This window comes from Lynx rufus, unplaced genomic scaffold (assembly GCF_022079265.1).
Source record: "Lynx rufus isolate CCGP_SWC_20201006 ecotype Redwood Valley unplaced genomic scaffold, mLynRuf1.p SCAF_6, whole genome shotgun sequence".
In the NCBI taxonomy this organism is placed as follows: domain Eukaryota; kingdom Metazoa; phylum Chordata; class Mammalia; order Carnivora; family Felidae; genus Lynx; species Lynx rufus.
The window spans coordinates 133,739,564-133,757,828 of record NW_025814878.1 but is presented as its reverse complement, the minus strand read 5'-3'; the positions used below and the strand labels follow the sequence as shown (position 1 = coordinate 133,757,828).

At 49.9% G+C, this 18,265-nt stretch overlaps 2 protein-coding genes across 12 annotated transcripts in view; one reads left to right on the top strand and one right to left on the bottom strand.

Annotated features, from left to right (window-relative positions):
- Nucleotides 1-900, top strand: part of ATXN1 (ataxin 1) — a 412,814-nt gene extending 411,914 nt beyond the window's left edge. For all 7 annotated transcript variants that reach the window (XM_047101277.1, XM_047101276.1, XM_047101278.1 and 4 more), the window contains one exon: nt 12-900. In XM_047101277.1, coding sequence (XP_046957233.1) covers nt 12-542 — 531 coding nt within the window. In that variant the 3' untranslated portion in view covers nt 543-900. The remainder of the gene's footprint in view (nt 1-11) is intronic.
- A 9,818-nt stretch (nt 901-10,718) lies between these two features.
- Nucleotides 10,719-18,265, bottom strand: part of GMPR (guanosine monophosphate reductase) — a 45,137-nt gene continuing 37,590 nt past the window's right edge. For all 5 annotated transcript variants that reach the window (XM_047101295.1, XM_047101294.1, XM_047101293.1 and 2 more), the window contains 3 exons: nt 17,318-17,360; nt 14,705-14,864; nt 10,719-11,358 (listed from right to left, as the gene is read on the bottom strand). In XM_047101295.1, coding sequence (XP_046957251.1) covers nt 11,178-11,358; nt 14,705-14,864; nt 17,318-17,360 — 384 coding nt within the window. In that variant the 3' untranslated portion in view covers nt 10,719-11,177. The remainder of the gene's footprint in view (nt 11,359-14,704; nt 14,865-17,317; nt 17,361-18,265) is intronic.

Here is an 18,265-nt window from a genome sequence, read left to right as displayed (position 1 = left end):
TGTCTCCGCAGGTCAGCGTGGAGGTTTTGGTAGAGTACCCTTTTTTTGTGTTTGGACAGGGATGGTCATCCTGCTGTCCAGAGAGAACCAGCCAGCTCTTTGATCTGCCGTGTTCCAAACTCTCTGTTGGGGATGTCTGCATCTCACTGACCCTCAAGAACCTGAAGAACGGCTCTGTTAAAAAGGGCCCGCCCGTGGATCCGGCCAGCGTCCTGCTGAAGCATTCAAAGACGGACAGCCTGGCGGGCAGCAGACACAGGTACACGGAGCAGGAGAACGGCATCAACCAGGGAAGCGCCCCGATGCTGTCCGAGAACGGCGAACTCAAGTTTCCAGAAAAAATAGCATTGCCTGCAGCGTCCCTGCTCACCAAAATCGAACCCAGCAAGCCCACGGCAACCAGGAAGAGGAGGTGGTCGGCGCCCGAGACCCGCAAACTGGAGAAGTCGGAAGACGAGCCACCTTTGACTCTTCCTAAACCTTCTCTAATCCCTCAGGAGGTTAAGATTTGCATCGAAGGCCGGTCTAACGTAGGCAAGTAGAGGCAGCGTGGGGAAAGGAAATTCGGCTCTCCCTTCTCATTTGTATCCAGATTACTGTACTGTAGGCTAAATAACACAGTATTTACATGTTACCCTCTTTAGGTTTCTGTTATAACCTTGTCATTAGAGTTACAGCTGGTGTTGCAGCAGGAGACCGGGGCACATGCTTTTCCAGGAGTGACAGCGGCAGGTGGGGGGGAGGGGGGAAGGGCAGGGCCCGCGCAGGCTCCGGGCGTCCTGGGAGAAAGGAACGTGGCTTCCGAGCACCTGCCTTTTCCAGCTGCGGGGAAGCCGCGGCCCGGGCGCTGACTTCCGCCGGTTTCCTGTGCAGGTTCTGCGGGCAGGGAGCTGCCGGGGAGGGGAGGAAGGGGGCGTGTGGGCGTGCACTCGGGGGGCGCGGGTGCAAGGCGGGGGTGGAGGGTGTCTGCCTCCCTCTGCCTCCCTCTCTCTGGCACGGGCCTGGAGGTCCCGCCAGCAGGGCAGGGTCCTGGCGAGGGCCTCACGTGCAAAGCAAACATCAGGAACCCGGGTGCAGGGCCTGCTAGAGAGGCGTCCGACAGCAGACGGAAAGCCAACCGTGTAAAAGGACCTTTTTTTTTTTTTCCCCCTCCAACATATTTTACAATAAAAGCAACTTTTAATCCTATAGAGATATATTTCCCCCTATGGGGCCTGACTGCACTGATATTTTTTTAGAGCAACTGCCACACGTGGGATTTCGTTTCTGCTTTACCAAGTGCAGTGATGTCGCCCGGGTGTCACGGTGGGCAGCGCGGCTTGGCCTTCCGCGCGGCGGGGGGCGGGGGCGGGGGCGGGGCGCTGCGGGGGAGCGGACCGCCCACTCTGGATTCTGTGCAGTGTTAGGAAAACCAATCAGGTTATCACATTGACTTCGCTCAAACCGCCCTGCCGAGAGCCGCGGAAGCGCTCCTCATTGGGTTTGCAAAATCTGGTCTTTTAACTCTAGTACTGTTTATAGTTCATGACTATGGACAACTCGGGTGCCACGGGTGCCACTTTTTTTCAGATTCCAGTGTGACGTGAGGAATTAGATTTTGAAGATGAACATATATATATTACTATCTCTAAGCACTTAAAATGCTGTTCACACTTTATTACCAAGCATCTTGGTCTATCATTCAACAAGTACTGTATCTCCCTTTAAACTCTTTGGGAAGAAAAAACAAAACAAAACAAAAAAAATATATAAGTTGCTTTCTTTTTTTTTTTTTTTTCAACACTGTAACTACATTTCAGGTCTGCAGAGTTTCTCACGAGCAAGATATTGGAAGTTTCAATGTGGTTTAAAGGGATGAATGTGAATTATGAACTAGTATGTGACAATGAATGACCCCCAAGTACAGCCTGACAGGATGTACTTTTCACTTTGATGTTTGAGAAAGAAGTAAAGGCATATATGCAGAGCTGGCAGAGAAACTGAGAGAAAAGGGATGGAAAAAAGAATACTCATTTTTGTCCAGTGTTTTTCTTTGTAAGATGAACTTTTAAAAAACCTTGCGATTTGCACATCTTGAGTTTATAATTTGTGTGATATTCCTGCAGTTTTTATCCAATAACATTGTGGGAAAGGTTTGAGGGACTGAACGAGCATAAATAAATGTAGCAAAATTACTTTCTAACCTGCCTAAACTCTAGGCCATTTTATAAGGTTATGTTCCTTTCAGAATTCATTTTGGTCTTTCTACATCTGTCACAAAAAAAAAAAAACAAAAAAAACAAAAAAAAAACAAAAAAAACACAAAAAAACAAAAACAAACAAAAAAAAAACAGGTCTTAGCAGGACAACTCTGAGAATTTTCTTCAGACTCATTGAGAGAGTTTTCCATAAAGACATTTATATATGTGAGCAAGTTTTTTTAAATTACTTTATTGTTGTTATTAATGTTATTTTCAGAATGACTTTTTTTTTTTTCCATCTGAAATCAAATCGAGATTCAATGTTTGGTACAAACCCAGAAAGGGTATTTCACAGTTTAAGCCTTTCATCCCCAGCGACCTGAAATATTGTTTGTGGGTTTTGGGCGTGTGTCTTAAAGTGCTTTAAAAAAATTACAATAATAAGGTTTTATAAGTAACGAGAAATTTTTAAATATTCTCACTTGGAGTGGCTGCAACTTATCTGAACAAATACTTCATCAGATTTTTCTTTTACTGCTGAAAGTAGTACTTCTTCCATTTTACAAATTAAAAAAATAATTTCTAACATCAACCCACATTTTGGCTATCTAGTATCTCATTACATTTAGCTCTTACAAGAACTTAATGATATTTATAAACCATTTTCTGGGGTGTACCAAAAACATTTGCATAGGTTTAGAATAGCTAGAACTTTCTTTGGATTTCATTATCCTCTCAGCATGCTAGCAGAGAGCTGGGCGAGCCCATTCTTGCGGTCATACTGCTTGTTTAGAGCTGGTTTTTGTTTTTGTTTTTGTTTTTAAAGTTTCTGCTCAGAGACCTTGCTTAATCTTCCATATATTCTGCTCAGGGCACTTGCGATTTTAGGTTTTGTTTTTCTTTTTGTTTTGTAACCTTTAATGGTAAGAGGAATATGGGGCTGCCATGCACACTTCGTCCTCCTCAATACCACTATTCACAGAAACTCACGCGGACGCAGAAACACACATCACCGCCTTTCGACTCAACTTCCAGTATTGTGCTAACTGGATCCTCAACACCAACACTAAAAATGGGAAAACATACACGGTTCGGAGCAATAGGAACACCATCGTAATTTTTGTGCTTCTATTTCAGGTATAGGAATTCTTAAATAATTGGTTCTTTCTAAACATCATCCCATTTCACGCTCTTGCTTTTTTAGTGTGTGCAACACTTCCCGTGCCAACAGGTCCGACCAGTGTGCTCTAGTTAAAGCTCATTCCCCATCCGGCCCGTCTTCCCCATTCTGGCCAGAGAAGGGCTGGAGGGAAGGAACCGGGAAGGAGAGCAGCTCCCGCCGTGAGCTCCCCACCACGGATGCTGAGTGCTGGGGAGGGGAGCTTTCAGGAGCCCCATATGTATGTCACCCTGTTGCAGAAAGAGTCAATAAAGGAAGGCTAGGGGACCAGCTTGAGTCCCTCTGTCACCATGAAGAATAGTGAATGTGCAGTGTGGGGAGGAAGCAGATAGATTCATTTCTGAGGCACACCGTGGAGCAAAGAGAACCAAGATCCACCCATTCTCCAAGGTGTTTTCCAGAGCAGGTGGGTCCCTCCTCGGGTCTGTGTCCTGGAGACTTTGAGCTGTGCCTCAGAGCACGGGTGGGGAAGTGTGGCCCGATGTGTGTGTATGCGCTCTGAACATGCAGCCAGTGGCCATGGAGGGGCCCCTTTGAACAATGGTCACCACTCCTTAGTGGCAGCTTTCCCTTCAAATAGGAAGAACATCCCAAGGACAGGGAACCTCCTCTTGTTGGCAGACATTGGCCAGCTCCTGTGTAGCAAACATGACAATGAGAAGCATAGAAATTCTTCAGTGCCGTGCAGCTCACAAGGACCAGCCATGTGCCTCTGTACTATGTCCGCTTGGCAATATCTACTGACGACCATCTTCCGTTCTTTCTTTCCTGTTTTCCATTTCTAAACTAATAACAGCAGGCCTTTTGCGTTTACAGTGGAACACAATCACCAAGAAATCAGTCAGGGCGAAAAGAAAAAAAAAAAAAAAAAGAAACCAACAATCAAGAACCTCTCTTTCTAGGGATTTCTAAATACATTAAAGGACTGTTCCTTAGAATGTTTAACGTAAGAATTATTTCAGTTTGTTTGGGCCACATTGCGGGGGCGGGGGGAGATACAAAGATGGATGCCACTTACCTCAAACCTTTTAAAGTGGAAATCCAAATTGCATTTTTGTTTGGACTTTCAGAATCATTTTCCATGTCGGTCAATTTTTTGTTTTGTTTTGTTTTGCCCAACTCAACCCAGTTGGGTGTGGGAGGATTGGATTTTTTTTTTTTTCGTTGCTGTGGATCCCATTTCTAAGTCTGAATTGTGACCCGCTGTGTTTTCTGTTAGGTGAGTGTGTTGGGTTTTCCCCCCACCAGGAAGTGGCAGCACCCCCTTTTCCCCTACAAGGAACTCTGCGGAACCTTTCTCACCTCTTACTCAGGGACGGGGCTGGTGTGTGTGTGGTACACTGACGTGTCCAGAAGCAGCACTTTGCTGTGGAGGAGGCTTGTACAATTTCAAGGAATGTTTGGATTTCCTGCATCTTGTGGATTACTCCTTAGATACTGCATAGATTGCAATATAATGCTGCATGTTCAAGATGAACAGTAGCTCCTAGTAATCATACAATTTACTCTTTGCACATAGTTTGATCTTTACTGAAATGTGTTGCCAAAATTTATTTTTGTTGTTGTAGCTTTGGAATTTTTTTTTTGTCTGTTTTTTAAGGAAACAATTGACAATACCCTTTAACATCTGTGACTACTAAGGAAACCTATTTCTTTCGTAGAGGAAAAAAAAAATCTCAAAATGCTTTTGAAGACACTAATGCCATGTATTTCAGATGTGGGAGAAACAGCAGAGTTCTTGGACAGGAGGCCAGGCTTTGTGAGCCGTGTTGGTTGTCATGGCTACTGTTTCGTGAACCGCACGCAGCTCAACAAACTGGTCTGTTCTCTCCCAGAACCCTTTGCATTTCTATTTCCTAGTCACCCATGATGATTCCAGGTGGAAGAAGGGCCCGCAGTCTCGTGGCCCAATCCGGCGCCTTCAGCGGTGATATAAAAGGAAAGGAAATTACACTTTTTATTTTTTAAAGTGGAGTGGGGGCCTTTGCTTCCACCTTTGTGTTTTTAACCCAGATTTTCTGAAATAGAGAATTTAGGAACACATCAAGTAATAACTATACAGAAAATATACTTTTTTATAAAGCACATGCCTATGCTATTGTGTTGGGTTGGTTTCCTCTCTTTTCCACGGACAGTGTTGTGTTTCTGTTGATAGGGAAACTCCAAAGAATTTGCACACCTCCACTCCGGAGCTGAGATTTCTTTTACATAGATGACCTCGCTTCAAATACGTTACCTTACGGATAGGATCTTTTCTTGTAGCACTATACCTTGTGGGAATTTTTTCTTTCTTTCTCTCTCTCTCTCTTTTTTTTAAATGTACACCTAATTTGAGAAGCTGAAGAAGAAAAAATTTTGAAGCACTCACTTTGAGGAGTACAGGTAATGTTTTCAAAAATTGCACAAAAGAAAAATGAATGTCGAAATGATTCATTCAGTGTTCGAAAGACATGGATCTGTTGAAACAATGAGTTTCATACCTTGTTTGTAAAAACAGAAAAAAAGCATAAAGGTTGAAAGTTACATGTTGGTTTTTTTTTTGTTTTTGTTTTTGTTTTTTTTGTATATAGAAATTTGTCATGTCTAAAATTATCAGACTTGTGTGGTTATGGCCTGGAAGAATTACTAGGTAAAAGGCTCTTAAACTATACCTACGCTTCCTTTATGTTTTTGTTACATAGAGCCCTCTTCGGAGGGAGGGCAACTCTGTATTCTGAAATTTGAGAATACTGTTCATTCCTGTGCTGAAAGTACTTCTCTGAGCTCCTTTCTTGGTTTAAACTCTCAAGCCATTGCAACTCCTTTTTCTTCAGAGATCTTGTTTCACATTGTCAGCACTTCCTGTTTCAATAAACCCAAAGAATATAATCCTGAACAAGAAGTGTTTGTAACAAGGGATCCTAGCTACCAGTAAAACAGAACTCATTATGAGGACAAAAAAAAAAAAAAAAAAAAACGAAAAAAAAAGAAAAGTTCAGCCTTCTTTCTCCGCCACCCCCCCCCGCACCTCATTTAAATGGGGGGTATAAACAAGAATTTCAATTGCAATGCTTCATTTTACTTTAATTTTGGGGTTTTTTCTTTAATCTTGAGGCCAAAATACCCAGTAAAACACGGAACAACTTCTCAGAAGAGTCCTATTCTGTCCCAGACACAAAGCAGCCAGCAGAAACTGGACAGCTGTGGGGACACTGAACAAACCCACCTACAGTTCTTAAATTCAGAATCTCAGCCCCTCCCTTACCATTCAATGCAACGTTTCTGGTAGCTGACATTCACCTGTACGATGGCGGGAGGGAACAGCGGCTTCAGTTTTTCACGTCTTTCGTGACTTGCTTACAAATGGTTCAGCTGTATTAAGATTAAGTGCATTTGGCCAATAGGTAGAACCGACACAGCAACAGTCTCTAAGAATTTCCGTCACTTTTCTTATCCGAAAGGACTCGAGTCTTCCACTGCAGATAATCGAAGACTTCACCCAAGTTTTCTTCCCCTTTAGTTTTGTTTGTTTGCTGTCTGGATGGCCAACGAGCCGGTCTCCTTTTCCATGGCCAGTCTGAAGGTTTGCGTTGGAAGTGCTGCTTACAGCATTCCTTGCCGGGCTAATATACCGTCCTCCGGGAATATCAAGTCTGACGTGACTGACGCTGGCTTAGAGCTGTGTCTTTACACGGCCCTTATCAAGAAGCTGGGCGTGTACGTTTCCTCTGGTTCTTCCAGGAACCACTGCTCTTATTATCTGGTCCAGGAATGGGGTCAACTGTTCAGTCCGTGAACATTTAGTTTGACACCTATACATTCGGTCCCGCGAATACTGCCCTCTTGGGGTGGTTTCTTCCGGCTCGGTGTTCACCTGTAAACCCATTTAGGGTCAAGTGAATGGAGGTCTCGGGAGAGCCCTGCCAGTATTCGTGGTGGCCTTGGTTTAAGACAGTCCTAACTTCTGGCCAGTGGGGCCCTGGCCCCAGAGCCATCTCTGAGATTCGTATCACTGTCTGTTTTACTATCAGATCATTACCCACCAAACTTCCAATCGTATGCCTCCCACCGGCCAAGGGAAAAGAGACACCAGAACTTTGGGGCAATATCAGACTGACACGGCCAGTACAGAGGAGAACTAGGGAAGGAATGTTTTGCACCTTACTGAAAAGAAAACTTTTAAGTGCATACATAGTTAAGAGCTTTTATTGTGACAGAACTTTTTTCCATATGCGTGCATACTCTCTGTAATTCCAGTGTAAAATATTGTACTTGCACTAGCTTTTTTAAAACAAATATTAAAAAAAAAATGGAAGAATTCATATTCTATTTTCTAATCGTGGTGTGTCTATTTGTAGGATACACTCGAGTCTGTTTATTGAATTTTATGGTCCCTTTCTTTGATGGTGCTTGCAGGTTTTCTAGGTAGAAATTATTTCATTATTATAAGAAAACAATGTTTGATTCAAAATTTGAACAAAATTGTTTTAAACAAATTGTCTGTATACCAGTACAAGTTTATTGTTTCAGTATACTCGTACTAATAAAAATAACAGTGCCAATTGCAAATGTGTGTCCTTGCCTCTGTCAGGTGTTTCAAGACAAAGGTTGAGAAAAGAATGGTAACCCCCCGCCCCCTGGCCGGAATTAGCCCCGCTGTGATCGCCGGTCCCATTGCAGTGGGGAGTGGATGCAAGGCATTGCCTTTCCTAGGAATGCTTTTCGGGGAGGTGGGGAGGAAGGCTTGGCCATGCAGGAGATGAGAGCCTGAGATAAAAGGCACGTTTCAACACCCGCTTTGGGCTTACTCAGTTCACGTTTATTTCCTCCTAGCTGAACAATGCTGTTTACAAGAGATCTTTGTTTCTAGACAGCATTTGGCAGCTTCACGGGACTCCAGTGGCCTTGCTACACACTGGTTAGTGGTCCCAAGGTGGAAGGTTCCTTCGAATTTCCTTTAGCTCATGCCTGTTAAAAAAAACTCAGCAAGCCAGGGGGACCTCCTGGCATGCGGAAAAGGAGGCCCCATTTGTCTCAAGAGCGCTGCTCGGTAGGTTTCCCCTGCGTCTGCTCTCAGGAGATGCGGCTTAGTTACCCCAGAAACTAATTCCCCGGAGACCCATGCCGGCGGCGGCGCCCCCCCCCCCCCCCCGTCTGCACGTGTGGCTATCAAATCCTTCTGCAGAGACGGAAGGGAGTTCTCAGTGCTAAATTCAGGGTTCTCACTGAGCCCAGGGAGGAGCGTGTGACCCCTTTCCTCTTGCTGTCTTCCTGGTTAGATGTTTGGGGGCGGGGAGCTCGCCAAGACTCTCCTCTGGGGACTTGGCATTGAGGCCCCGATGAGCTGTGAGCATTAGCGCTGAAAAGAGTATGCACGGCACCGGGGCGAGGGGGTGGGGATCCGGGGGACCTTGCAGCCCACGAGGGGGTCCTGCCCCTCCCTCCAGGGCGGTCTGGACGGACGTGCCACGTGCTACGGGCGAGTCTGGGGAAAGCAGCCTGAATCACCGCCTTCCCCGCTGATGTAATACTCGATGCTTACGGTTCTGAGAGGTTGGGGCCCAGTGGCTACAGACTTGGCTCAAATGTTCACACGAGGGGAAAAGCGGTGTCACGTGCGGCAATGGGACGGGCCTCGAAACCACCAGATGCATAGCAGGAACGGCCCCTGGTGAACGGCGTCTCACTCGCGGACACCTTCCGGCACCCACTCCTGCACCGGAGGGCCTGGGGGCGGCGGTTGAGCACTCGGGCACCCAGCGCCGCACCTGACACCCCACCGGGGCCCCCCGGGGCCCAGCGCTACTGGAGGCAGAGATGCACGTACGAAGGCAAAGCACGACGGGGCCTTCCAGGAGCTTTTCGCAAAATCTCTGCTTCCGGGTGATTCGCTTCCGTCAACACTAGCTCAGCAAGGGACCTGCCTCCAGCAGGTGGAAACCAAGAGCAGAGAGGGTACAAAATCTTTACACAAGATGGGTAAGGCAGGCACAGGCCTCTGCAAAGACCACAGCCCCTCCTGGGTTGATGGGCATCCCCGTCCCAGACCCCTCTGCGCGTAGCACCGCAGCCGGATGTAAGAGGGGGACAGTGGTGAGCCCAGGCTAAGCAAGGGGTGCCCAGAAAGTTCCCTTACTACCGCTAGTACATCTTGCATGGCTTTCTTTAAGATCTCCCTTCTTTTACTTCTCTCCCTTATTGGAACAGAGAATCTCTTAAACTCACGAGCTTGAGTAGAAACCATCTTCCACAGGAACAGTGTGGGACTCAAACCTCAGACAAGCAAACGGAAAACATGGGGTGCCTCCAGCAAAACCCCACATCTTGCTCTATGTTGAAACAGCCTCCGGACCCTCCTCATCTCACACGTGTAGCCAATTCACGTTTCCACAAGCACAATAACTATTCCTAATGGAGTCAGGGGCGAAAAGTTTACAACAGCCTTGAAGGTGCTGAACCCATAAATGCGTTCTTAGAAAACTACAAACGGATGGATAGTTTCCTGGAACATTATGGTTTCGATGGATTCTTTGTATGGTGTCCGTCACCGTGGACATCGGGGTCCTTACCACGGTAGCACTGTGTGATCCTTCTCTATTCCAGGAGAGTCACTTAATTTTTTAAAGGAAAATGCACTCTCGCGTCTGCTTCTCTAAACCTTGTTTAAAAGAAAAGAAAGTGAAACATCCTGGTCTGCATATACTTTCCAGTCTTAATCCTCAAGCAATGCCTCAAAAGAAGTGGCCACTGTTAACAAATCCACGTTCACGGTTTCAAGAAGTGCCATAGTGGGACACTCCTCCAAGGCCCGGGTCCTTTCTCCCAGAAAATAGCATTGTCACCAGTGAACTGACCACTTTACAAGAATACCTTTCTTGAGAATATCGATGGCCCAGAGAAGGGAATAATTCTCACTCCTAATTGAAGTCAATGACTTTCGGGAAGCCTCAGGTCAAGCTGTTTGCAGTCTTTCAGCGGGATTCCACTTGCCCAGGTTTTGGTGGGTGACCTTTCCACCAAACATCCCACGGAGCTCCAAAATAACTTCCGATCTAAGAGAGAGGCCAGCCTGACAGGTCGAGACGGAGGAGGGAGGAGATGAAGGGAAACAAAACTCAATGAAAAACCGGGACAGGGACAGTGTCCTCAAAGCAGCATCGACCTTATGGTGACAGATACCTGTTCCCAGAAGGCACATGTAACGCAGGTGGTGAAAAAATGCCACCATGCCTCGTGAGTATCTGCACGAAGCCAAGTCTCCAAGTTCCGGTCGGGTGCTTTCGGTTCTTTTCCAGCAACCGAAAGCAGAGGGGGGTTGGAGGGTTACCCTGACAGGCCTGGCCGCCCTCCCCTCCCATCCCCTCCCCTCCCCTCCCCTCCCTTCACCTCCCCTCTGTGACTGCTAAGAGCCAAGCATGGGAAGTAGGTAGAGAACCCCCAGCTCCCTTGACAACCTGCTTCCTGCAAAGGCAAACTCCAGCACTCCAAGTCTTAAGATAATTGCATTATATTAAAGTGAAACCATTTTTCTTTAAAAAAGGAAGGAAGGAAGGAAGGAAGGAAGGAAGGAAGGAAGGAGGGAAAAGGGGAGTTGATTTGAACAATGAGGTTATGAGTTCCAGGCAGCTGGGCTCTGACCACAGACCCGGTCAGCGCCCTGCTTCCGGGGCCCCGGAAGGCACTAGGGGAGCCCCAAAGCCTCCGGACGGCAGGTGGGGGAGGGGGAGGCAGGAGTCCAACATTCAGGAGCAGCCAGAATCTCTGGTGTCACAGGAGGAGGTGGGAGAGCAGGTGTGCGTGGAAGCTCCCGTGAGCCAGAAGTCACCGCATCCTCAAGGTTAGCTGAACACCGTGTTGTGCTGTTGCGTCACCCGGATGAACGTCGCCCTCCTGCTGAGCTCCTTGAGTTTGGCGGCCCCCACGTAAGTGCACGTGGACCTCAGTCCCCCAAGAATATCCAGAATAGTGTTTTCTACATCCCCTTTGTAAGGCACTTCCACGGTCTTGCCCTCGGAAGCTCTGGAAGAAAAAGGAAGCTTTTCTTTCTAATCGGTTGTTTCCTCCCCCCGTAAGAACCCAGCTGTAATTACTCCCAGCTTTAGCACTTGACACAGCCCCCAAGGCACTCAGGTAGCTCCGTGCCACACCCTCTGACCCCAGTCCCACATTTGCTACAAATGCCGAGCCGGCCACACCAGCATCTCAGATGAATGCATGCCTCCCATGCGAAACGCACAGCCTCACTGCTGGCCACCGGGAGCGTCTGGAAAAGGAAAGTCCTCAATCAGCAGCCTTGGAAAAAGTGACCTTCTCGGCACTCTGCTCCTTGCTACTCCTCCTTAATCCCTACACCGGTGTCCAGTTGACCCCGAGCCCCACATGCGCAAGGGGAAGAACAGACGTGGCAGATTACCTTTTGAACAGCCTCCCCGCCAACTGCCTACAACTAAGAGGTGAAGGAGATATCCATGCAGACAGTCTCCCACGTACCACGGTTTGACTCCGCCGTGGTGCGAAAGCAATGCACACTCAGCAGAAACCATACGTCACATTCCGGACTTGGACAATCCTCACCTGTGATGCAGGCCACTGATGGCCGCAGCTACGTCAGCCCCGGGATCGTGAAGGGTGAACGGTCCCAATACAGTGACCAACCACCCTGCACCCGTACGACCTGTATATACTGTTTTGGAGTAGGGTATTTGACAAATGACACGAGACATTCAACACTTATTAAAAAGGCCTCGTGTTAGAAGATTCTACCCAACTGAACGCTAACGTGAGTGTTCTGAGCACACGTAAGGTGGGCTAGGCTGAGCTACGACGTCCGATGGACTAGGTGTATTAAATGGGTTTCAGTTTACGATACTTTTACCTTAAGATGGGTTTATCAGGACATAGCCCCGTAAGTCAAGGAAGATCCACAAAATGGACAACTCAAGCCCAGTTAGGCTGCATGGACATACAGTCCAGACTTGCTTCTGGAGGGGCATTACAAGAAGGAAATCTCCAATCTATGCAAAACTCTAGCCTTCATCTAAGGCTCGGGCAATCTGGAAATTCTGACAATTAACCAAACGGTGGACTCTTCAACTAGAAAAGATAGCATCTCTCAATCAGAAATTCATTACCTAGGATTTCAAAACAGCATTAACTCTTGTTGCGCTGAAATCCACACATCCAAGGCTACCCTTAAGTGCAGTGAAATCTACCCGCTTAAACCACTGACTAGACCAAGCTGGCCTCAGGGCTGGTTCAGAGCACCAAGCTCACGGAGCCCGTCACTGGCCACTCCCAAGACGATTCACATCACCACGCTCTGTGACCAGGGACCAGCATCTCTGCCCATGCGCCTGCAATGACTGCCATTTTACTTTTTACAAGAGATTTCCATGGCCTGCCTGGGGCTTGCTGGAAATCACCCAGACTCTCATCATTGCTTCTCTGCTACCTGGTGATGGCACCTCATGCAAGTCACTTATTGCTGAAGCCCAAGTCTTCTCATCTGCAAAATGAAGGTACTTTGATCTGTCTCCCAGGGACAGTGTGAGGACTAAATGGTTAATGGCTGGGAAGGAAGCAGCAAGGCATAAACAGCTCTACCTTAATTAAACACAACGTCAAAGGGGGACCATTCTTGTGAGAAGACTGTAAACTGCCAGGGAAAAAAAGAGAAAGAAAGAGGGAGGGAGGCAGAGAGACAGAGAGAGACGGAAAAAAACAGATGCAGCCCGCAGGGCCCAGGCTGCCTCCAGATTGAGGTTCTAATTCCTTCGGCACTTCCCTTTCTTGTCTAATCGGCTTCCAGAACAGTCTTGATATGCTGGAGTCTTCTATTTTCGTTTTGCCTAAACCCTGCTGAAATTACAGATGGGTTTTTCTTTCGGCTCCTCGGCTTCCGTGTGTGCTATAACCTGGTCTGCCCTTCCCTGTCTACTTTCCTTGGAACCCAAAACGGATGCAACAGCTAGAGGGCAATAAATGTACTCCAGGCGAAGCGTCTAGCTGTTGCCGAACCACAATGGCTCCGCTTAACGTACCAGCACCCAGCAGACACCGCACAGGCCCCTGGGTAGGGAGGGTGGTTGCCGGTAAAGCGTGAAGCTTCTGGGCCAGAGGTCCGGGGTGCCACCGAGGCAGGAATCCTCACCCTGCCCACCCTCACGAACCACGCCACCTCTCCCATCGGGCACCACGTGGGAGGGACAGCGTCCTCCTGTTCTAACCCAAGTTTCCAGGATGATGGTAGAAGCGTGGTCCCCTATTCCTGTTCCCCACCCTGCCTTCCCTAGGCTGCAACATCATCGTGATGGAGTTTCCTCTTCCAAAGGAGAAAAAGACTGGAGAGAATGGATCCCACAGAAGCGCGGAACTCTGGCGGAGTCCCCCACACCTCCCACCTGCCCGCCCATGAATCTCAGCGGGGTTCTGGGATCTTCCCTCCGGCTCGATCGCACTCTCCCACAACACCTCTGCATCCCAGAGCCTCGAGAGAAGCTTTCAAGTATGGGCTGAACATAAGAAATGGAGGGTGTCCAGCAGCGAGGGCTTGAGTTTCCATGGATGCAAGACCTTCTGTCCTGTCCGCTTAGTGGGACTTGTCATCAGGCTAATGCCAACGAGAAGTAATAGCAGCTTCTATGGAACAGGGCCAGGCAATGATTACGTGCTGCCCTAAGGCTCTTAAAACACACATGCAGACACGTAAAATGGAGGCGACACAGAAAATAGCCAGGTTATCTCTTGGGATCGTGGATTTGTAAAACAAAAAGGCAGGAATCAGCGTGCCTTCTGCGGGGAGCGACACAATTAAATGGCTAAAAATGCTGCCTGTGTCAACCATCAGAGCGTGGAGGCTGTGAACGGTCCCACTGCAGGGGAAACACGGCACCCTTCCGGAAAGGCCTGACCTCCATGCAACGCCGTGCACCACACCTGTTTCACAAGCAACGGGAAACCCATTCTTCAGCCCAGTGCTTGCAGCCTGAACTCATTCCAGGCGAGAGACTGGCAGTGACAGGGCTGGCCGAGCAAAGGCCCAATCGGGAGGACAGGGCAAACACATTCCTGCCCATCCCCTGGGAATCTGGAGTGTCGCCTCCCAGACTGGTCGCCCCCTTGTCACATTTCCCGCCCTCCGTGCCAAGAGACTTCTGCTCTGCACGTCCTTTGGAGGGCCCCCAACACAGCAAATGCTGGCTGGATAAAAACTGGGACTGTTTAGAAAGAAGCAGGGTACGTTCTCTAGCTCCCTCCCACGGCCCATCGGTATCAACAGAACTGATGTTCGAGACCTGCTTCCGTCCTGTTTCTGTAAATGTGAGGCCTCAGCCACAGAGGGCAGGGCGCTGGCACTTCCCCTTACCTGTATTCGGCGACCCCTCCTGCGTGTTTCTTCATCGCGGTTTCGGAGCTCATCCCGTAGAAGAGCTTGAGTTTCTGCCCGTTCTTCTCAATCACCTCTCCGGCACACTCAGTGTGGCCCGAAAACATCCCTCCCAGCATGACAAAATCGGCTCCGGCCCCTAAACTCCCAACAGTGAGGACAAGAAGAAGGGAGAAGAGCTCAGAGAAAACCGCTCAGAGAAAATCGGCTCTAGAAGGATCTACGTGCCGCTCCAACTCACCCTTCCTTTGCTCCTAGCGATAATCAAGTGGAGAGTTCAACCTCTCCCTTTTCGGAGAAAGTTAAGAAGTGAAGATGGGCACTGGACACCCAGAGACAGAAATGCTGCCCACCACTGATGATCTGGGGCTAATGCACTAGAAAATCCTTGACGGTAACTGATGGTCAACTTGACCACCTTCCAAGCAGAGGTCTGAGTCTGGTCATCAGAGCAGCCTTGAGAATGGGGCAGCATTTTCTCCAGCGTGTTGCCTAATCTCCTGCTCCACAGTCACTCCTCTGGTGTTCCCAACAGACATCTGGTCTACCTTGGGCCATCAGCACTCTCACACTCTGCCTGTGTCGATCACGAAAGACCTCAGAACAGACTGAAACTCCTACCCTGGAGACGGGGTATTAAGAAGAGAAACCTGGGGCTCCTGGTTGGCTCTGTCAGTTAAGTGTCCGACTTTGGCTTAGGTCGTGATCTCGCGGTTTGTGGGTTCGAGCCCCGCGTCGGGCTCTGTGCTGACAGCTCAGAGCTTGGAACCTGCTTCGGATTCTGTGTCTCCCCGTCTCTCGGCCCCTCCCCTGCTCATGCTCTGTCTCTCCCTGTCTCTCAATAATAAATAAATGTTTAAAAAAAAAATTAAAAGAAAAAAAAAAAAGAAACCTAAATACTACACACGTATGGCACCGAAGCTGCCTCTCCAGTGTTTATCACAGGGCACGGCACACGGTCGACCTAGAGTAACTAGTTGTCAAGAAAGGAAAAGGCGTATGCCGAAGAACTAGAAATCTCACCGTTCCCCATCCCGTTCCCGGATGGCTGTGCAGTATCTCCACTGACTATGAACTTCTGAGGCCTATGGAGGGTTTACATCCAGAACACGACGACATCAGGGTTCAGATGGATTCAGTAATTAGGATAAAGGGCAAGGAGGAGCAGCAAGTATAGGAACCCCTGAAAAGTGGTCCTGACCTCTTCCATCGGGTCATGGGCACATTTACGGGAGGACTGTGGGATCTGCATTAGGCAGGCCGGGGCCTTCTGTTCAGCGTCTCAGAGAACCAGGCCCTGCAGGGCTGGCCCCCTGGCCTGGCATCAGACAAGCCGCACACAACGGGCCCCTTCTACCTGGTGGCAAGACTTACAGGTCCTTCACTCCGGGGTCCCTAACCTGAATGCTGGATCCTTGGCCCCTCCTGCCGTGACCTTAAGGGGGCAGAGGAAAACTAGCACCCAGCCAGGCCTCCCGCTGACCACCAGAGGGGATCCCCCAAACCAGGAACTGTTATCTACCGGGCATCTTCTTAACGACCAGTCACTTACCGACCAGGAGTGCCAGCTCCTACTTTGTGTGGGGAGCCCAAGCCGGAGCACCCAGGCAGCAAGTACACTGAGTGCAAAAATCAGTAACAAATCGGGGCGCCTGGGTGGCGCAGTCGGTTAAGCGTCCGACTTCAGCCAGGTCACGATCTCACGGTCCGTGAGTTCGAGCCCCGCGCCAGGCTCTGGGCTGATGGCTCGGAGCCTGGAGCCTGTTTCCGATTCTGTGTCTCCCTCTCTCTGCCCCTCCCCCGTTCATGCTCTGTCTCTCTCTGTCCCAAAAATAAATAAACGTTGAAAAAAAAAAAAATTTTTTTAAAAAATCAGTAACAAAAACGTCTTTGGCTAACGGGGGTGAGCCCAGTAGTGTAGGGGGGCTCCTGACTCTCCCTGCTCTGCAGCGGCCTGTGGGACCCCAACCTCGTCACTCACTTCTCAGGGCCTCGGCCTCAACTATCAAGTAGGCACCCTGGATTACACAGAGATGCCCCCTAGGTTCCCTTCCATAACCAACACGCTTGATGAACCAGCTCCGACTGACGGACGCAGTTGGCCACGGGTAAGTGGCGAACGGAGGGCACAGCACGGGGAGGCGCTGCCTGCCTATTGCTTTCCCAAGGGAAAGCCAGGTGGCCCCGGCTGCCCCCTGCTGGGAAACAGGGGCCTCGGCCTGTGGGGACAAAGTGCTGGGGTGGGGGCGAGGGGGGCTCTGGTCCCTCCCAAAAGATTCCCCCTACTTCAGTCCTGGAGACCCTCCCTGAGGTCACTCTGGGCCCGATACTGGCTTCTTCCCCGGCACCCTGAGCCTTCTACACCTGGCTTGTAAGGATGTCACCCGCGTCTATACCCCAGGATGCCGGCTGGGTCTGCTCAGCCACCAACCAGAACCAAGCCCACACGGGGATTGTGGCCAATCGGGGCCGAAATCCAGGGATAGGAAACTCAGCACAGGCTCAGAATTTCCCCAACACGCCCCACCTCTTCATTCAGATTCCCATCAAAGCTCTGGGGGAGCTCCCTGCCCTCCCTCCCTGTCCCCTTACCAAAGGCTTTGGCGACATCTCCTGGACAAGTGCAGCCTCCGTCCTTCGAAGAGGAAAAAGCAAGGAGAGGGCGTCAGCGGGGTGCTCAGCCAGGATGTCCCCTCCCCTGGGGTGACTCGGTCATCCGGAGGTGATATCCGGGCGCACCCCCAGCCAAGGGCAAGCCCCCAGCCAAAAACAGCGGCCCTCAGAGCCCGACCCAGCACTCCCGGGTTACCGTGTTCTGACTCAGTTTGCTCCCGTTTGCACCTTCTGTTTGCACCTTCCGTCGCCCCCCTCAAAACCCTGCCGTGTTCCCCCTCGGGGTCTGCCTTGCCCTGGAAGCCCGGGGCAGGAGCCGCTCTGAGACCTCGCCCCCCGCCAGCCCCTCACACAACACGCCGGGCCTGGGCCTTCCGAATTCATTGCTCATCCAAGCAGTCACCTTTCCCTCCTGCCTGGCGGGAGGTGAGGTTTATTTAGGACAAGAGCGGGATTATTTGAAGAGCCAGGGAAAGGACACTGAGTTAGCTCCTGCGTGATTCCAGCCGCTCCACGCACCTCCCGCTCATCTTCACGAAACGTGCCCAGTTAACTTACAATCAAACATGCACCCTGGATCCCCCACGCCACCCACGGAGGGCACACGCCTGGGGCTAATGCCTGCGGGACGGTCACCTAGGGCCGCCCGGCAGGTCCAGCCACGGGGGTTATGTTTACACACCAGCAACGCGGTGCGAGGCTTCCAGGACGCAGAGCCCAAGGCGCGTCCCTACAGACACAGGCTGCTGCCCGCTCTTCGATGCAGGAGTCCAAGGAGGACGGCGAGGGTGGCCGGGAGCTGCAGCCAGACCCCACAGACAGAGAGGCAAAGAAGCAAAGGCCCGGGGGCAGCAGGGGCAGGCCCGTGCCGAGGGCTGGCGTGACAGCCGAGCCCTGAGGTCAGAGCCGGGAGGCGGGACCCGCCCG